Below are 19,105 nucleotides of genomic sequence, written 5' to 3'. Positions count from 1 at the left end.
TCTGGGCCCCAACATGGAGGAATTTTCCCTATTTATATGTTTTTACCTTCTTTGTCTCCCACATATGGGGTGTTTCCGGCCCTCTTTACAAGTTCTTAAAGAGCCCCTCTGTGCTGGGGCCTTGAGACCTCAACCAAAGGCCTGGCCTGGTGCCAGTACTGATAATTTTGTCCGGGGAAGGTTTAATGGCCGCTCTGAAGTGGGAGTAGTCTTATTTTCCTTATTATTTAAGCAAGCAAGCAAGCAAGCAAGCATTTACAGAAGCCAAATAGCAGGGTTAAAATTTCAAACATCAGTTTTTATATAAGATGGATGCTTCAGTATCTCATTGTGGTTTTAATTTACATTTCTTTAATGACTAATGATGTTGAGCATATTGTCATGTGCATATTATCCACTAATGTTTCTTCTTTGATAAAATGCCCATTCAATTTTTTTTTGTCAATTTTTAAATTGAATTGTCTTAGTATTTTTGAATTGTAAGGGTTAGCTATATATTCTGGATACAAATACCTTATCCTATTTGCAAATATTTTCTTTTTTTATTTAATATATTTTTATTGATTTCAGAGAGGAAGGGAGAGGGAGAGAGAGATAGAAACATCAATGAGAGAGAGAATCATTGATTGGCTGCCTCCTGCATGCCCCCCATTGGGGATCGAGCCTGCAGCCCTGCAACCCGAGCATGTGCCCTTGACTGGAATGGAACTCGGGACCCTTCAGTCCACAGGCTGACTCTCTATCCACTAAGCCAAACCGGCTAGGGCCGATTTGCACATATTTTCATGGTGCTCTTTCATTATAGTGGGATTTATTAGTCAGGGTATGCTAGGTAATATTGTTGAAAAAATTCAGTGGCTTAAAACGTCAAAGTTTTATTTTTCATTCATGTACATTTTGTGGTGGGTCCACTCCCTAGTGCAATTGTGTTCTATGTGTCCTCAGTGATGCATGTTCTCTTCAATACATGAGCACCAAGGCAAAGAGAGCCTTGGAGACTCTTGCACATGCAGTGCAATGCTTCCACCCAAATATATGAGAAATGTCAATGTTTTTCTCACATTTCATTGGCTGCCTGAATCATATGAACATGTGTAACCTCAAACACTGAGTGAGTCAGGGTTATTCCTCCCATGTGCCTGAATGGAGAAGAGTAAAGCATATTGGTGAATAGTACTAATGGCTATCTATCCTGGGGAAAGACAAGCAAGAAAAAAAAAAGATACTTTTAGAAAGGGGTGAGTGCTATTATGATGAAACTAAAGGCCCGATGCACGAAGATTCGAGCAAGAATGGGCCTTCCTTCTCCTGGCTGCCGGCACCGCCTTCTGGTGGGTGCCTCAAAGGTAAGGTCAATTTGCATCTTACTCTTTTATTAGTGTAGATGACAGGATGGTGGAATGATAATTAACGGGGGTGGGGGGGAGAGAACAGATTTATTTATTTATTTTAAAAAATATGTTTGATTTCAGAGAGGAAAGGAGAGGGAGAGGAAGAAACATCAATGGTGATAGAAATTCTTGATCAGCTGCCTCTGTACACCCCCCACTGGGGATTGAGCCCCAAACCCCGGCCACGGAATCGAACTGTGATCTCCAGGTTCATAGGTCGATGCTCAACCACTGAGCCACACCAGCAGTGCTGGGGGAACAAGTTTAGACTAGGTGATCAGAAACAGTGTTTCTAAAGACGGGTCATTTGCGCCAAGATTCCAATGACAGGAAGCAGCCAGTTGAATGAGGATCAGGCAGGAGCTTTCCAGGCCTGGAAATAGAACCAAGGCCAGGAAGAGCCCCAGTGAGGTGCCTGTGTGGTTGGAACAGAGGCAGTAAGGACAGTTCTAGGAGATCTGGCCAAAGAAAACAGATCAAGGCCATTTTGCTCTCCTGGTGAGGAATGTAAATTTCATTTAAAGTGCAAAGGGGAAACAATTACGTGTTTAAATAGAAACTAAAGCTGATTTGCATTTTAAAATGTTATCCTGGGTGTGGTTATCCAGAAAGAATTGACAGGGCACGAGGCAGGATGTGGACTTGATCTGGAGGGTAGAGGTGGCCTTGGAGGTGCTGTGTGGCTTATAGACTATACTAATTGAGCAGAGGAAAGGAGAAATCAAGGAACACCTGTGAGCCTGAGCTTGCGCTCCGGAGTAGGTATTGCTGAATAGTAAATAGTGTAAATATTTCCTGAGGGGGAAGAAAGGGAGGACAGAGAGTTCTGTTTGGTCTTGTTAAATTTCACATGCTTATTAGACATTGAAGTGAGCATTTAGCATAGGTATCTGAAGATGAAATATAAATTGGGGAATTACATATAGAATTCATGTTATTTTACAATCTTCGTAGCCTTAGGGTGGATCCACTTTTAAAACAATTATGTAAAAAAAACCCACACCCCAAACAATTATGTGTATTACAAGAAACAGACAACTAAAATGTCTGTACAATATCTTAGTGTTGCTTGTGCACTATAACTTCAGTGCAATTCTGAAAGTGAAATTGCGAAGTTTATGCGCATTTTTACATTTTTACTTTTAGCATTTTACATTTTGAAAGGGGCCCAAATCCTCTGAAATGTTTGCACCTATCTAGGCTTGCAACACTGGCCAACACTGGATATTAGCACACTTTAATTTTTGCCAATCTAATCGCAGAAAAAAGGGATCTCATGATTTCAATTTGTATGTCTTTACTTAAGAGTAAAACTGAGCTTCTTCCTATTTGCCTTTGCCTTCTTCATGCTCTCTGACTTTGAAGCTGTGTATGTGGGTCCCCCGGGTCCCCCCAGGTGCCAGACTCGGGTCCGAGTTTGGCGTGGTCCAGATGCTGAGCTCGCTGTTGGCAGGGATGCGCTTTTCCTCCTGCGCCCTGCACGCCTGGCCGGGGGCTGGAAGGTGACGGAGAGGAGGCCCGGAGGTGCCGGGGTGAGAAGAGGGCTGGGGAGGCGTAGGAAGGAAATCAGCTTCCATCGAGGCCCGGGCAGACCCCGGGAATCCCCGAATTCCCGCGGGGGACCCTGGCTTCACTCCCGCGTGGTTTCAAAAGTTGTGAAACTCCCGGGGGTTCCGGCCAGCGCCGCCAAGCAGCCCGTCCGGGTCCGAGCTCCCGGCCCACGGCCGCCCTGGTGTCGCGTGGTCTCCAAGGGAGCGGGAAAATAAAACCGAAAGCTGCCTGCCGGCCCGCCCCGCCGCCCGCGCCCCGCTAGGTTCCGGCCCCGCCGACCGCCGAGGGCGCGTCTCTGCTCCAACATGGCAAGTTGCTTTTGCTTCGGATTTTGCAGGGCAGGGTCGTCTCCGTGCCGTCGCTAAGGGCCCCTAGAAGGATGCGGGGCCTGGTGGGGGCGGGCGAGGGTCCCTAGAAGGACGCGGGGCCTGGTGGGGGCGGGCGAGGGTCCCTAGAAGGACGCGGAGCCTGGTGGGGGCGGGCGAGGGTCCCCTAGAAGGATGCGGGGCCTGGTGGGGGCGGGCGAGGGTCCCCTAGAAGGATGCGGGGCCTGGTGGGGGCGGGCGAGGGTCCCCTAGAAGGATGCGGGGCCTGGTGGGGGCGGGCGAGGGCCCAGGGGTCCGGGGTGGGGGAGAGCCGACTGCCCTGGAGGCACCCCGCCAGCACACGTCTCCCTGCCTCTCTGCACCTGCCCGCCTGGAAACTGCGCGCCCGCGGGCTGTGCCAGAGGCTCCGCTCCAAAGGGCGGACGGAGCGCGGCCACCTCCCGTTCCCAGGGCCCCGTCGCCGGGGACACAGCTGTTCCGCCGGGGAGTCGCTTCGCAGGCTGAGTTAGGGCTTAACTGTTGTTCCTCGTACCATCCCCCGCTTTGGTGAACAGGAGCGGAGGGAGTTACCCAGAAAGGGAGGCCGCCGTTTCCTTTTGAAAAGGGCCAGTGAGTAAGAAGGGTTCCAGCCAAGGACGCAGGCTGGGAAGGCGTCCAGATTGGTGCCTTGTCTGCATCAGTGAGAATTCTCTCTTGTGGCCTTAGTCCTTCCTCTGGACAAGGGCTCTGTGCTTTCACCCTCCGTGCTAGCTAGCAAGAACAGCTGGCAAATTCAAGAGACAGCCTTCCATCCAGCGTTTGAAAGCAGTGGCAGCGCCCTGAATTCTCACTTAGAAATGCCAGGGTCCCGGAAATGCCCGAGCAGTGTGAGATGCACGTGTGGTTTTGTTTACTGCAGTGACAATAAACAACCGGTTTTAAGGAAATAAAAATAAACAGGTGCCGTGAACGGATCGAATTCCCTTCCCCCAGTGACTTACAAAAATAAACTCAAGTTTTTCTTTATATCTTTTTGGTTTCTGACACGATGGTCAGAAATCTCTTAAAATATATCACTGATACAGGGAAAATGCCATCACCTTAATACGTCCTGGCTAAGATGCTGCTCTCGTTTCAAAATCCTGTATCTCTGAGAGAACTCTAGAAAGGGCTCTCTCCAAAGACACCTCTTTACCTTATGGGGATGGAAGAGATTAATAGCTATCAGGGAGAAGTTCCTTTGATTTCAAAGGTAAGTTAAATGTAGACACTTGAATAAAGAAATACTGTGTGGCATTAGTGTTGGTGAGGGCAGAGGCGAGGTGAGGTTTTCTGAATTTTTTTTTAATATATATTTTATTGATTTTTTATAGAGAGGAAGAGAGAGGGATAGAGAGTTAGAAACATCGATGAGAGAGAAACATCGATCAGCTGCCTCCTGCACACCCCCTACTGGGGATGTGCCCGCAACCAAGGTACATGCCTTTGACCGGAATCGAACCTGGGACCCTTGAGTCCGAAGGCCAACGCTCTATCCACTGAGCCAAACCGGTTTCGGCAGGTTTTCTGAATTTAAATGGAAAGTTTTTCGTTGACATTGGCGAAGAGCGAAAAGGAAGTTAATTCACTAGTCATTTACCCATTGAAGTCGGTGTGGACCTTTACAGCCAGATGTATGGTAATGAAGACAAGTCTCCTGTGAAGTAAAATTCCCTGAACATCTGACAAATCTCTCTTGTCATTTTTTCCACTGCTAGGAAGACCTATTTTGGGGTACTAACATCTTACCACTTGCAGCTAGGATGGAGGAACACGTTTACATATTTTTACTGTTCAGAAGCTGTTTTCCGCCATTAAATACCTCTCATCCCTGGCTAGATGGCTCAGTTGGTTGGAGCATTGTCCTGTGCACCTAAAGGTTGCAGGTTCGATTCTGGTCAAGACACATACCTAGGTTTCGGGTTCCATCCCAGCTCTGGGCAAGTAGGCCCAATCAATGTTTGTTTTTGTTGCTTTCTCACTCCCTTCCTCTCTAAAAAAATCAATAAAACATATCCTAGGATGAGGATTAAAAAAAAAATATATAGAAGTACTTTCCATAGTAATCAGTCAATAGATTATTATTATGGGTTCCCTTTCTAGGAGATACTCGTTTTATGTATCTCATCATGAGCCATTTTCATTCCCATGCCTTTTAAGGTGCCTTTGGAATGGACAGGACACTGGGTGTGTATTTAGACTATGAACTTGACCTGGGCGGTCAGAAGTAGTTTGCCTATTATCCCCAGTGAAGTCCTACTCTGAGTACAGAGTTCTTCCAACTGAGAGCCCACAACATCTCTGTGATCTGTTAACCATTACTCAGGCCCGTGAGACAGGCTGTCCTTCCTGGGGGTAAGTTAGGAGGGATTATGTCTGAGCTCTGGTACAGTCAAGCTGGGGGCCACCTATACGCACTGGGCAGGGAAGCTTATGGGTCCACTTCCCTAAATAGACTGGGGACAAATTAAGACATTTAAATAGAAGCCCCTTAACTGGATAATACAACAGGTTCAAAGCGAGTGAGCCCAGAGAAGGACCTACTTGTAGCTGGTACTCTGTGCCCAGTGTGGTGGCAGGGTCTGCAATGGCAGATACGCTTAGTGGTTCAATTCCATCTCACATAGGTGCTTGGAGGCAGGATTTACTCCACTGCAGCCCTAGTATTATTGCCAGGGTTTTATTTTTTTATGGTGACTTTTTCCTGATTCTGACAAAAAAGTAGGGGATGTGTTTCTTATTGGCTTATGTATTTTGGACTCTATAATCAAAACATACAGCCATCTCCAAATGAACGTATTTTTGTGGTTAGCGTGGCTTTTTAAAAAGAAATTGATTTCAGAGAGAGAGAGAGGGAGAAATAGAAATATCAATGATGAGAGAGAATCATTGATTGGCTGCCTGCTGCACGCCCCCACTGGGGATGGAGCCTAAAAACCCAGGCATGTGCCCTGACCAGGAATCAAACGGTAACCTCCTGGTTCATAGGTCAAAGCTCAACCACTTGGCCACACCACCTCGGGTTAGCTTGACTTTTTTTTAAATTAAAATTTTAATTCAAATGTGTCTTTCTTGATCTTTTCCTTTGTGACTTCTATTATTTTTAGGCATTTCTAAAATCAGACAAATATTAACCAATGTTTTCCATGTATAAAAATAGGATTCACTTTTTACATTTAACTCTCGAATTCTTATGTGAACCCTATATTCTGTCTATCTGTCTGTCTGTCTGTCTGTCTATCATCTATCTATCTATCTATCTATCTATCTATCTATCTATCTAAAGTATCTAATCACCTGCACTGGTACATTTGTTGAGTAATAGCCTCTCCTACTGGTATGTGATGTTGCCTATGATAAGTAGAATCTTACATATTTTAAAGAGCATCCTATTATTTCTCTTACAGGCATCAGTTTTGAATGTCAAGGAATCCAAAGCTTCTGAAAGAACGGTTGTAGTTGCTGGTCTGCCGGTCGGCCTTTTTAATGATCTATCACTGACCACATTAGTGAAGAGACACTTCCAAGATATCAAGAATGAAGGCGGGGTTGTTGAAAATGTGATATATCCAACAAGAACCAGGGGAGTTGCATATGTAACATTCAAAGAAAAAACAGGTATTTCTAAATCAAATTTCTGTAATCTTAGAAATGCTTCTGTAATGAATTAAAAATCGAATTCCATTAAAATGAATCATGGGATTGGTCAAGTTTAAAGTGGCTTTTAAAAAAAGTATTCTATTCTGAATATAAAAGTGGCACAATATTGCACTAGCAAGAATATATGTGGAAATTGCTGTGGCTGGTGTGGCTCAGTTGGTTGGGTGTTGTCTCTGGCACCGAAAGATTTCTGGTTCAGTTAGCAGGGCATATGCCTGGGTTGCAGGCTCGATCCCCCATAAGGGCATACAGGACGCAGCAGATGAATGTTTTGCTCTCACATTGATGTTTCTCCCCCTCCCTGTCCCTTCCTCTCTCTATGTCCTCAGAGAAAAAATTAGAAAGTGATACATGTAGTGATGGTATCTAAAGCCATGAATCACCCAGGAGGTGGGTGTAGGTTAGCAAAGGGATTTGAGGCCTGAGATAGAAGCATGCCAACATCTAGAAAATGGGAAGAAAAGGAGAATCAGCAGAGGAGACTGAGCAGGTCAGCCAGTGAATAAGAGGAAAAGCAGACAGTGTGGTATCCTGGATTTGAGAAGGTGAAGTGTCCTGTAGGTCATAATTAACAGAGTGGGAGATTAACTTTTAGGTGTTTATTTTCTAGTCATGTATAACTGAGTGTTTTTTAAAGTCTGATTAGGATCATGTTTACACAAATGAATTTTAATGTATTAAAAGTAGAAGGGAAAATATTAAAAGTTGAATTTAGAGGAAAAAATATAGAAAAAAATCTCAGGCATTCTAACTAATAGAGTTGAACATCTCTATTATTATTATTTAAAAATTAGTGGCTCAGTGCACGAAATTCGTGCACGGGGGTGGGGGGGGGGGCGTGGGGGGATTTCTCTCAGCCCAGCCTGCACCCTCTCCAATCAGGGACCCATAGGGATCGGGCCTAAACCGGCAGTCGGACATCCCTCTCGCAATCTGGGACCGCTGGCTCCTAACTACTCACCTGCTGCCTGCCTGATCACCCCTAACTGCCTCTGCCTGCCTGCCTGATTGCCCCTAACCCTTCTTCCTGCCTGATCACCCCTAACTGCCCTCCCCTGCCGGCCTGATCTTGCCCCCAACTGCTCTCAGCTGCCAGCCTGATCTCGCCTCCAACTGCCTCTGCCTGCCTGATCTCTACCCCAACTTCCCTCCCCCGCTGGCTTGATTCCGCTCCCAACTGCCCTCCCCTGCTGGCCTGGTTGCCCCCAACTGCCCTCCCTGCCAGCCTGATCTCGCCTCACCCCCAACTGCCCTCCTCTGCTGGCCTGGTTGCCCCCAACTGCCTTCCCCTGCCGGCCTGACCTCTCCCCCAACTGCCCTCCCCTGCTGGCCTGGTTGCCCTCAATTGCCCTCCCCTGCTGGCCTGATCTTGCCCCCAACTGCCCTCCCCTGCTGGCCTGATCTAGCCCCCAATGGCCCTCCCCTGCCGGCCTGATTTCATCCCTAACTGCCCTCCCTTTGCCAGCTTGGTTGCCCCCAACTGCCCTCCCCTGCCGGCCTGATCTTGCCCCCAACTGCCCTCCTCTGCCGGCCTGATCTCACCCCCAACGGCCCTCCTCTGCTGGCCAATTTGGTTCTGATTGGTCGGTTTCTATGCCAGTCAGTGTCAAAAGCTCCACCTCCTAGGCAGCCATTGGCTCCTCACAGTTGACCTAGATTTGGTTCTGGTTGGTCGGTTTCTATGCCAGTCAGCCTCTCTGGGCCTGTCAACGGGGCCTGATTAGAAAGGCGGGGCTGATCAGCAGCCCTGGTGGAGGCCTGGAGAGAAATGGAGGTGTGGCTGCTGGCCAGACTGGGAGAGAAAGAGAGAGGCAAGTGCTGATCAAAAGCTGCCACAGAGGCAACGGATCAGTCCCTGCTTCTCTCTTCAGGCCTCTCTCTGGCCCTGATTCGCAGCCCCCTCAGCAGTCAGTGCTGAGGCACTGCGCCTGCAGCGGGAGCAGTCAGCGCTGGGTTGCCACTGCAGGATTGACTTCCGGTTGGTCGAGCCTTGGTTGTTACTGGACATTATGACCCAGGGTTTTTATATATTAGGATATTTTTATTGATTTTAGAGAGGAAAGGAGAGAGAGAGAGAAACATCAACGATGAGAGAGAGTCATTGATCATCTGCCCCCTGCACACTCCCTAATGAGGATCAAGCCCGTCACCTGGCCATGTGCCCTTGACTAGAATTGAACCTGGGACCCTTCAGTCCCCAGACCGACGCTCTATCCACTGAGCCAAACCAGCTATGGCTCTATTTTTATTAATTAAAATAATTATTAGTGTGTCAAGGCACAAACACTTCTGATGGCACTGTTTCCACTTAGTTGCAGAGAACGTCATCAGAAAAAAGAAACACTATCTAGCAAAGAAGGTTGGACACATTCAACTCACAGTCTCTCATTTCAGTGAAAAGGTAAGGTGTGATGCTGAAGGCCTGCTGGTAGTCTTGGATCCCGGTTTTCTGCAAAGTGTTCCCTACGTAGGAGACACAAGGCACTGTTATCCCATGATTTGGAAAGAAAATGCAAACTCCTTAACCTGAGTCAGTGTTAAAGGCCAACCCTGTATCTTAAAATTTTTTGATTACTGCTTGGTCTGTTTTTATGTTTCTATATGTCTCATGAGATGCTTTTAAAGTGATAGTGAGCTTTTATGCTCTCATGGATGATGTCAGTCAGCTATCTACCTAAAAACTTATTTGGGGAAAAACAAAAACCCATGAACATTAAAAAGAAGCTTTGAAGATACAGGAAAGGAAGAAATCAGAGAAAAAGTTAAAATTCAAAGCATTGGTTTAAACTTTATTTGGTAAGAAACCCAGGCTTCTGTGCAGTCATCTGATGAACTTGAAATTTGGGGGCTGTCGAGGGGGACCACTTTATCCACAGAGCAGAACCAGAACAGTATATCTATGGGTTCTACTTAAGACTTTGTTTCAAAAAAGCATTCTGATGTTAAAAAATATTTAGCCAGCGCTGTTTTGGGGAATGCAGCGAGGGACTGCGAATCCCAAATTGAACATTGTGGGCTCTGTGGGGTTGTGGGATCCCTTTGATGGGCTGCTATGGCGTAAGAAGCCAGTCTGTGTTAGGGAATTGGGGACTGGTTTAGGGTAACTGTTGCAGAGACAGTGGCAGAAAAAGATTGTGTTTATGCTGTCTGCTCCACTAGGCAGTGCTGTTTTAATTTCTCTCTCTTTAATTTTAGGTCTTGATCTCTGTAAATGCTATTCTTGATCTCTCTGTTTTTCGAGGTCAATTCCTCCTGGAAAGTCTGGTGAGGGACCTGAAAAGGAAAATTCCAAGTTTGTGCTTCAGTCCTTTGGAACAAAATGGAAGAATCTCCGTTCAAGGATCGTTTCTGGCTATCAAGAAGCTCAAAGAATCTTTGCTATTTAAAGCAAGTTCTCTTTTAGAAAAAAACATGAGTTGTACCAGTGAGGGGGAAAAGAGGAGTAGACAGAGCCCCAGAAGGAATCTACAGAGAAGTAATAACTCTTTGCCGTCACCCAGGTCCTCAGTACCCGAGACTGCTAGACATGGAGAGACTGCCAGACGTGGAGAGATGCTTGTTCTCGATACAGATGTTTTTCTGTACCTGAAAAGGAAGAGCAACTTTTATGAAAGCACTTTGAAAAAATATCATGTGCTATGTCAGGAGAGAGTGGAAGGTGAAATCACCACAATTTGCATCAAAAATGCTCGAGATGGTTTGCGGCCAAACAATGAAAAACTTGTAAAAGAATACATTGAGAAATATTCACATGCTCTTCACTTTGAGCTTAGAAAAGAGACGTTTGAATTGGAAGGAAAGGAAAAGAGAGAGAGAGGAGATATTAAGCTGGCATTTGAACAACTAAGTTCGAGGTACCATCAGAAACTTCTGATTAATTTTTACAAGACACACATTGATATTATAGGACCTTCTTCTGACGTTTACTCATTTAAAAAAGAGGTCATGAAATTCATAAGGCCAACAGTGAGGTGATAGAATCTCAGCAATAGAGATGATAATGGCTGCTGCTTTTCCGTACTGAGCAGTGAGGATGCCATGCATGATGTTAGCTTTACCCATTTTATCTCATTTAATCCTTGAGACCATCCTTCATTAGAGGCATTGCTATCCTCATGTTATAGGGGAAGGAACTAGGATTTGGAGAGGTTAAGACACTTGTCTGAGGTTATCTAGCTGGCTAGGAATGGGGCTGGGATTAAACCTAGTCTGTGACTACAAAGATAATATCTAAAGTATAAAACTTTGAAAAAAAATCTCATTAAGCTTTGAAGAAATCTCACTTTCTCTGAAACTCCAAATTCTTAGAAAAGGAAGTAGCTTAAATTCTAATATTCGAGAAGTTCAGATGATGATGATTATTATATTGGCAATTTCTTAGCATTTACAGCATTTATTCTACATAGAATAAGGATGCTGGCAAGCCCTGGCCAGGTAGTTGAGTTGGTTAGTGCATCATCCAGATATATTAAGATTTCAGGTTTGATCCCCAGTCAGGGCACATACAGGAATCAACCAATGAATGGATGAATGGATAGAGCAACAAATTGATGTTTCTCTCTCTCCTCCTTGCTCTCTAAAAATCAATAAAAAAAATTAAAGAAAAGAATGTTGGCAAAAGTCACTTGAGAAGCTACTTTCTCAAAATCAATGAAATAAAAAATTTAAGAAAATAATGCTTGCAAAAATCACTTGGGAAGTATTTCTGATGCAAGTTAAATTATTACTTGACTAAATCCCATTGGTACAAGGCTACTAAACATATGGAACATTTTTATCTAGCCTAACTGCTTATATAAAATGTTGGTTCTGTTATATATATAGTGTAACATCTTTTTTTCTTTATTCCCCCTTTTATAATTGTATTGTTAAAGCAACAACATTTGAGGAGTTAGATCATAGGTGATAAAAATAACAACATGGGTACTGGCACTATCGGAGGGAACACTTTGTAAAGTATATGATTGTCTAACCACTATGTTGTACACCTAAAACCAATACAAAGTAATATTAAAAGCAAACTGTAATTGAACAATAAAGTCAGTTTTCACATATGGAACTAAGAGGAAAGTAAATCAAATGAAACAATACAAAAAGAATAACAAATACTACTTGCCAGGCATAATTTTAAGGGCTTTACATATCTTCATTCGGTTCTGACAGCAACCCTATCATGTAGGTGCTGTGTTATGCCCTTTTCACAGATGAGGAAACTGAAGTGTACTGACGTAACTTGTCTGTGCTCTTAATTACTGTACGGTGCTCCCCCCTTTTATAGAACTAGTCTCCTACAACTCTACTAAAGAATTGAGAAGTCTTTCCTTAAAAATGACAGAGGATTTGAAAATTCTTTAGTGAAGAAGGGAAGCCAGGGCTCCTAAGTCATTGCGTTGTATGACTACCCTGAATTTAACTTTGGATTAAGCCAGTTTTAAGTGGCTGGGCCACTGCAGAGACCCTCCTAGGATAACAGAGTGTATACATCTCGCATAGCTCTAATAAACAATCATGCTTATGATTGGGATTGTTTATATCAGAAAAGATTAAGAAAAACCTCCATATGCTTTAATTTTTCTCAGCTATCTAAATCCCAAATATGTAAGTAATTCCTATTTCTTTAAACACAACATTCCATTTCTGTATGAATAAACTTATCACGGGAAATTTGCTATTTATATTGAGTGCCCAATAAAGTATCTCCAAGAAGTTTGTCTCAGTCCTAGCCGGCTTGGCTCAGTGGATTGAGCGTCAGCCTGCGGATTGAAGGGTCCCAGGTTCGATTGTGGTCAAGGGCATGCACCTTGGTTGCGGGCACATCCCTAGTAGGAGGCAGCTGGTCAATGTTTCTCTCTCATCGATGTTTCTAACTCTCTATCCCTCTCCCTTCCTCTCTGTAAAAAATCAATAAAATATGTTTTAGAAAAAGAAAAAAGAAGTTTGTCTCAGTTTGGGTCCAATCAGGAGAGAGAAGGCACACAATAATTTGAATACGGAAAGTGTAATATAAAGAGTTGCTAACTAAAATAGGGCATTGAACTAATGAGGGATTGACTAGCAAGAAATAAAGAACTAAAAAAATATAGGAATAAAAGATATAAGGAGCAGTTTAAATAGAGCAACCAAGGAAGAACTCAGCCCCCCTCTGAGAGTCAGTCCTTGCTGGAGGGCTTGTACTAGGGGATCTTGCTGAAAATCCATCCTTTAGGGAGTATCTCACCCAGGGCATTCCATTACAAAATGGCTAAAGGGGTTGCTGGGGAGGCCTTGTGTGCCAGGGGCTGAACACTGGAGAGGCTGCCCATGGTGCATAAGCCTGATGGTGGAGAAGCGCCCATGCTTCAGAAGCTGGTGCTGGGAGAGCTGGATTCTGGGTAGCCTGCCTATTGAAATACACTGAAACAGGAACTACAGTCCTTTCTCTTGCAATGTCTCTCTGGCGCCCTCTGCTGACAAAGCTTAGCATCCTGTCAGATACAAAAGAAAAATCTTTCAAGGGACCAGATCTATTTTTATAGACTACTAGAGGCCCAGTGCATGATTGAATCATGCACTTGTAGGGTCCCCTACACGCTTTCGCTTTTTGCGGTGGAGCTGGGTGCCTGAGCAGACAGGCACCCAGCCCCCCCACTTTTGATGGTCCACGGCCGCTGAGAGGGACTACCCTGCTGTTGACGCCTCTCAACGGCCGCTGAGGGGGACTGCCGCAGACACCTGGCTACCTTGCTGTTAAGAGGCGCAGCTGGGTGTCTGCGGCAGGCCCCCTCAGCGGCCGCGAGGCACGGGGCGGAAGTCCCACCCCCTGCGCCTCTCAACAGCAGGGTAGCCCCCCTCAGTGGCAGCGGATCCGTGCCTCTCAATGGCCGGATAGGCCACCCCGAGTCCCGCCCCCCAGCCTCCCGTCGCCCAATCGTGGGCGTAGCGGAGTGGTGGTAATTTACATGTTACTCTATTATTAGATAGGATGAACATAAGATGGATTTAAAGCTGACTCAGTAAATTAATAACTGGCAGTTATATTTGATACCCACAAGGCTTTCATTATTACCAGATATTGAATATCAACAGAAAAGTCTTTCAACAAAGAACTGGATCAGAATAGTGAATCTCATTCCATGATCTGATATAAATTAAATACTCATTGGATTTAAAAGAACTGGTACAGCATCTTCTGCTTGAGAAGATGATCTGTCTCAGGTGTTTTATATATGGCTGTCCATTTCAGAGTTTAACAGCACTCTTCTTATAATATGCTAGCTGTGTTACCAATTTCTATCTTTAAAAAAACTTTTTTTCCCCAAAGTGGAAGTACTGGTTTTTATTAAAATTTATTTTTGAGTGTTACTGATGCCCAGGCAAATGATGTGAATTCCATCTTTTTATCAGGCCTAAATCCTGTTGTATGTCTGCCATTGAGAGAAAAACCTATCATTTAGTTAGATAACAAGCTGATACTTTTCAGAGGCTGCAGGTAGTGAAGAGAGCCATTAGCAATGTTTAAAAGGATGCAGGAGTTTGAGATCATGATGTACAAAAGAGAAGAGTGGGAGAAAGGGCGCTTAGGCATTTGGGTAAGAAACTCATTCAGAAATTGTTGTTGATCTCATCCTCTGGGACACTATTTTGCTGTGTTCTGAAGATAGCAGCAGAACATAAGATAGAAATATTCACCGACTCCTTAGAAGTCTAGCAGAGAAGGCAGGCAAACAAGCCATTACAGCAGGTTGTCTGTAGAAGTACTTGGCGTCGGGTGTGCGTATGTGTGTGAATTCTTACCGAGTCATTTCCAATTTATTGGCATAATTCTCATACAAAAAGATAGTGTATGTTCAAGTTTTCTTTACCTTATTATTGAGGAGTAAACTAGCAGAATGACAAAACTGGTTCAAAAAGAACACAAGAAATGGAATTAAAAAGATCACTGGAGAAAAGCATGTTAGTAAAGATTGCTAACCTGGGAATAGAACTGATCAATGTCCTATAATGCTATAAAATTGTCATTTGGGGGATTATTTTTACTGCTAAACAGAAAATATTCACACTTTATTGTTTTTTTTTTTAGGAATTAAATTTCTGACCTTACAGAGTTGTAAAATGTCCTTGCCCTAATCAATGGTGATGTTAAGTGAAACCAAGTTACATTCCCCAAAAGCGATGACCCACCAGGGGGTTATTAGAGCATGTCTAGCATGGCATTAAAAGGTCTACATAATTGCCTTTTGCCTTATTTCTGTGTTTTGAGTTATTTTCTTTAACAAGGGTCAGGGGAAGCTTCCCAGAGGCTGAGAGAAAGGATGAGGAGGGAAGGCAATTCAGCACTTGGTTTGGTAGAAGAGTACCAAGTTTAGGGATGGCTGAAATTTTAAAAATATTTTTTTATTGATTTCAGAGAGGAAGGGAGAGGGAGAGAGAGAGATAAAAACATCAGTGATGAGAGAGAATCATTGATTGACTGCCTCCCGCATGCCCTATACTAGGGATCGAGCCCACAACCCAGGCATGTGCCCTTGACTGGAATCGAATCCATGACCCTTCAGTCCACAGGCTGACGCTGAGCCAAACCAGCGAGGGCAGGATGGCTGAATTTTGACAGCTTAGTTTTTACAACTTTTGTTTGATGGACAGGATTCCTTCGTTTCTCAATAGGAGACTCATAAAGGTGTAAGGCAATGTCTAATTTGCTCTGTGAATTTCTCTTTGTAAACCATGTAGTGACAATGTATAAAGTTTAAAAAATAACAATAATTTAAGGAACTTCATTTTCCTGCCTGGATTTTATTACTCTTGAACCATTTCTGGTGTGAGTACTGGCCAAGGACACTGAGACGTGGGGGCCTCTTAGGGCAGGGCTGACGGGAAGCCATTGTTGTTTGCTCCGCCCTGAGACTCCGCCCACCCAAGCTGTGCGCAGAGGCTTTTGCATATGAATGGCCTGGTCCTTTGAAATCTAAACTTACCTATCAAACTGCAGCTGAGTCAGAGAGACCCAGAACATCCAAAAGAAGGCCCAAGGCCCCACAGCAGCTTGCATTGCTTCAGAGCTGGGCCTCATCTGGGCACCTCCAAAACCCAAGAGTGGGCTCTCTTCCATGGTCTCCACTGACCCCGTCTCTCTCATCTTTCTCCTCTTCCAACGGAATGATTCTGGGAAAGTTCCTTACCCCTCTGGCCTCAGTGTTCTCAGCTGTAACCTAGTTTACAGGGCTATTGTGAGTTTTAGAAATATGTTAAGGGAATACGTGTTCCAAAACAGTAGTTATTATTTGAAGAACTTGGTAATACCAACACCCCAAGAAGGCTCCCTCTGCTTGGAATGTCTAATCTCAGAGCTGGCACCAACATGATACTCAAGCTAGAAAACAGGAAGTCACTCTGGACTTCTTCCTTTTTTCTCCATTTGCATGGCCACTGCATTAGATCAGGCCTATATCATGTCTTACCTGAATTAGTGGGTTGAATACTAGCCCCTCCACATTCACTTACTCCACTAATGTAGTTAGCTCATACCTGAGTTTGCAATATTCTAACTGGCCTTCCTGGCTCGGCTGTACCCACCCCTATGCTCTCAACTCACCCTTTAAACCACTATCAGGTTAATGTGTCTAAAGTGATTAGTGGTATTTGAGAGGCTTATACTATCTAGCTGGTGTTAATTGTCCTACCCTGAAATTTCATTGCAACATTTACTCTTATCTTCTTTTTTTTTTATCCATTCACAACCTATATTATCTGATAGGTACAAATTATTTAAGCTCATAAGAGATTAGTATTTTGTCATATATTAAACTAATATTTTGTTTTTTAAGTGTCTAATTTTCAGATGTGAATAAGTTTCTCCCCCTCCCCCACCCCAAAGCTAGTAAGTATCATTTACTGTATTTTTCTGTGTATAAGACACTATTTTTTTTTTCTAAAATCATTAGACTGGAAATCAAGGGGCACCTTATATATGAAAGTCAGCCGAAGAGGGAGCTGGGGGTGTGTAGCTGCCCATACCTTGTCAAATAGGCTTCCTCCAATCACAAGCCTTATTGTTACTGACGTCAGCTGATGCTGTAACTGGAGGTGGAGGTGGAGAGTGCGCAGATGCAACAGGGACCTGAGCATTCTGAACCCATAAAGATGTCAAAAGATAAATACCAGTAAGTAGTTGTCTTACTCTGCAAAATTCAAACTGAATGTAATCAGCTATGCAAAAGAGCATGGAAATAGAGCTTTAGAGAGACAATTTGGACCTCCTCCCAATGAGTGTATGATCAGACAGTGGAGAAAACAGGAAGAACAACTTCATAAGATGCCAAAAAAGAAGAAGACCTTAAGAGCAATACCAGCAAAATGTTTAAAATATTGATTTCTTGAGAGAGAGAAACCAAGATGGCGGCATAGGTAAACACCTGAACTTGCTGCCTTGCACAACAACTTCAAAACTACAACTAAAAGACAAAACGGACATCATCCAGAACCACAGGAAGGCTGGCTAAGTGGAAATTCTACAACTAGAAGGAAGGAGAAAAGCACACTGAGACTCAGAGGAGGTGCGGAAGTAAAGGCAGAGGTACGGAGGTGTGCACGCAGAGATGGCTGGCAACTGAGTACGCAGCTGGTTTTTTCAAGTCGGAGGGAGACACAAGCTTCCGACTGCTCTGAACTCCAGTTCTGGGCGAGACTCTGGGGACCCAGACTCATACGGGGAGAAACTGGACTGTCTGGTAGCGGGCGGAACTCGAGGGCGGCTTTCTCTCAGAGGTGCTTGCAGCGATTACCAAGGGACACTGAGACGTGGGGGCCTCTTAGGGCAGGGCTGACGGGAAGCCATTGCTGTTTGCTCCGCCCTGAGACTCCGCCCACCCAAGCTGTGTGCAGAGGCTTTTGCATATGAATGGCCTGGTCCTTTGAAATCTAAACTTACCTATCAAACTGCAGCTGAGTCAGAGAGACCCAGAACATCCAAAAGAAGGCCCAAGGCCCCACAGCAGCTTGCATTGCTTCAGAGCTGGGCCTCATCTGGGCACCTCCAAAACCCAAACAAAGAAGAGGAATCTGCAGATCTCTCTGTAGCTCCTGCTGGGTGGCCTCAGGCAGAGGCTAAATTAGCACCTCCTTGGAGATTCAAAAGCCAGGGGTCAGAGTAGGACCATCCAGATTACAACTCCTCAGATCCATAAGGGACACACTCAGGGGACAGACTCGGTGAGCACCAAAGCCCCACTGAAGCAAGTCTTGCCTCATAAGGGTGTCTCCAGGACAGAAGTTCTCCCATCGTAGATACAGCTGATCCCCACAGCCAATTGGCCTGGAGATCAATTCCTCCCAGTGATACCAACAACAATCAAGGCTTAACTATAACAAGACTGTGCACATAGCCCACAAAGGGGTGCACCAAGCGTGTCCACCTCAGGTAACTGGGGAGGCTAAGCCACTGGGCCCTATAGGACACCTAGCAAACAAAGCCTCTCTATCAAGTCAGGGAAGCAACCAAAATGTGGAGACAAAGTAACAGGTCACAAATGAAAGAAATGGAGGAAAGCAAACGACTGGATACAGAGTTCAAAACCACGGTTATAAGGTTTTTCAAGAATTTTCTAGAAAAGGCCGATAAATTTAGTGAGACCCTCGAGGATATGAAAAAGGACCAACTAGAAATTAAGCATACACTGACTGAAATAAAAAATAATATACAGAGATCCAACAGCAGACTAGAGGATCACAAGAATCAAGTCAAAGATTTGAAATACAAAGAAGCAAAAAACACTCAACCAGAAAAGCAAAAAGCAAAAAGAATCCCAAAACTTGAAGATAGTGTAAGGAGCCTCTGGGACAACTTCAGCGTACCAACATCTGAATTATGGGGGTGCCAGAAGAAGAGAGAGAGCAAAATACTGAAAACCTATTTGAAGAAATAATGACAGAAAACTTCCCCCACCTGGTGAAAGAAATAGACTTATAAGTCCAGGAAGCACACAGACAAAAGGAATCCAAAGAGGACCACACCAAGATACATCATAATTAAATTGCCAAGAGCAAAAGACAAAAAGAGAATATTAAAAGCAGCAAGAGAAAAACAGTTAGTTACCTACAAGGGAGCACCCATACGATTGTCAGCTGATTTCTCAACAGAAACTATGCAGGCCAGATGGAGTGGCAAGAAATATTCAAAGTGAT

The 19,105-nt window shown here is 44.4% G+C and overlaps 1 protein-coding gene across 1 annotated transcript; it reads left to right on the top strand.

The window, feature by feature from the left end:
- Positions 1-2,902: 2,902 nt before the first annotated feature.
- Positions 2,903-12,652, top strand: RBM43 (RNA binding motif protein 43). Its single transcript, XM_054723456.1, has 4 exons — positions 2,903-3,250; positions 6,694-6,904; positions 9,259-9,347; positions 10,142-12,652. The coding sequence occupies exons 1-4, from the start codon at positions 3,248-3,250 to the stop codon at positions 10,919-10,921; spliced, it is 1,083 nt and encodes a 360-aa protein (XP_054579431.1). The 5' UTR covers positions 2,903-3,247; the 3' UTR covers positions 10,922-12,652.
- Positions 12,653-19,105: the final 6,453 nt, after the last annotated feature.

The sequence above is a fragment of the Eptesicus fuscus genome, chromosome 11 (assembly GCF_027574615.1).
Source record: "Eptesicus fuscus isolate TK198812 chromosome 11, DD_ASM_mEF_20220401, whole genome shotgun sequence".
In the NCBI taxonomy this organism is placed as follows: Eukaryota; Metazoa; Chordata; class Mammalia; order Chiroptera; family Vespertilionidae; genus Eptesicus; species Eptesicus fuscus.
This window is presented reverse-complemented; position numbering and strand designations above follow the sequence as displayed.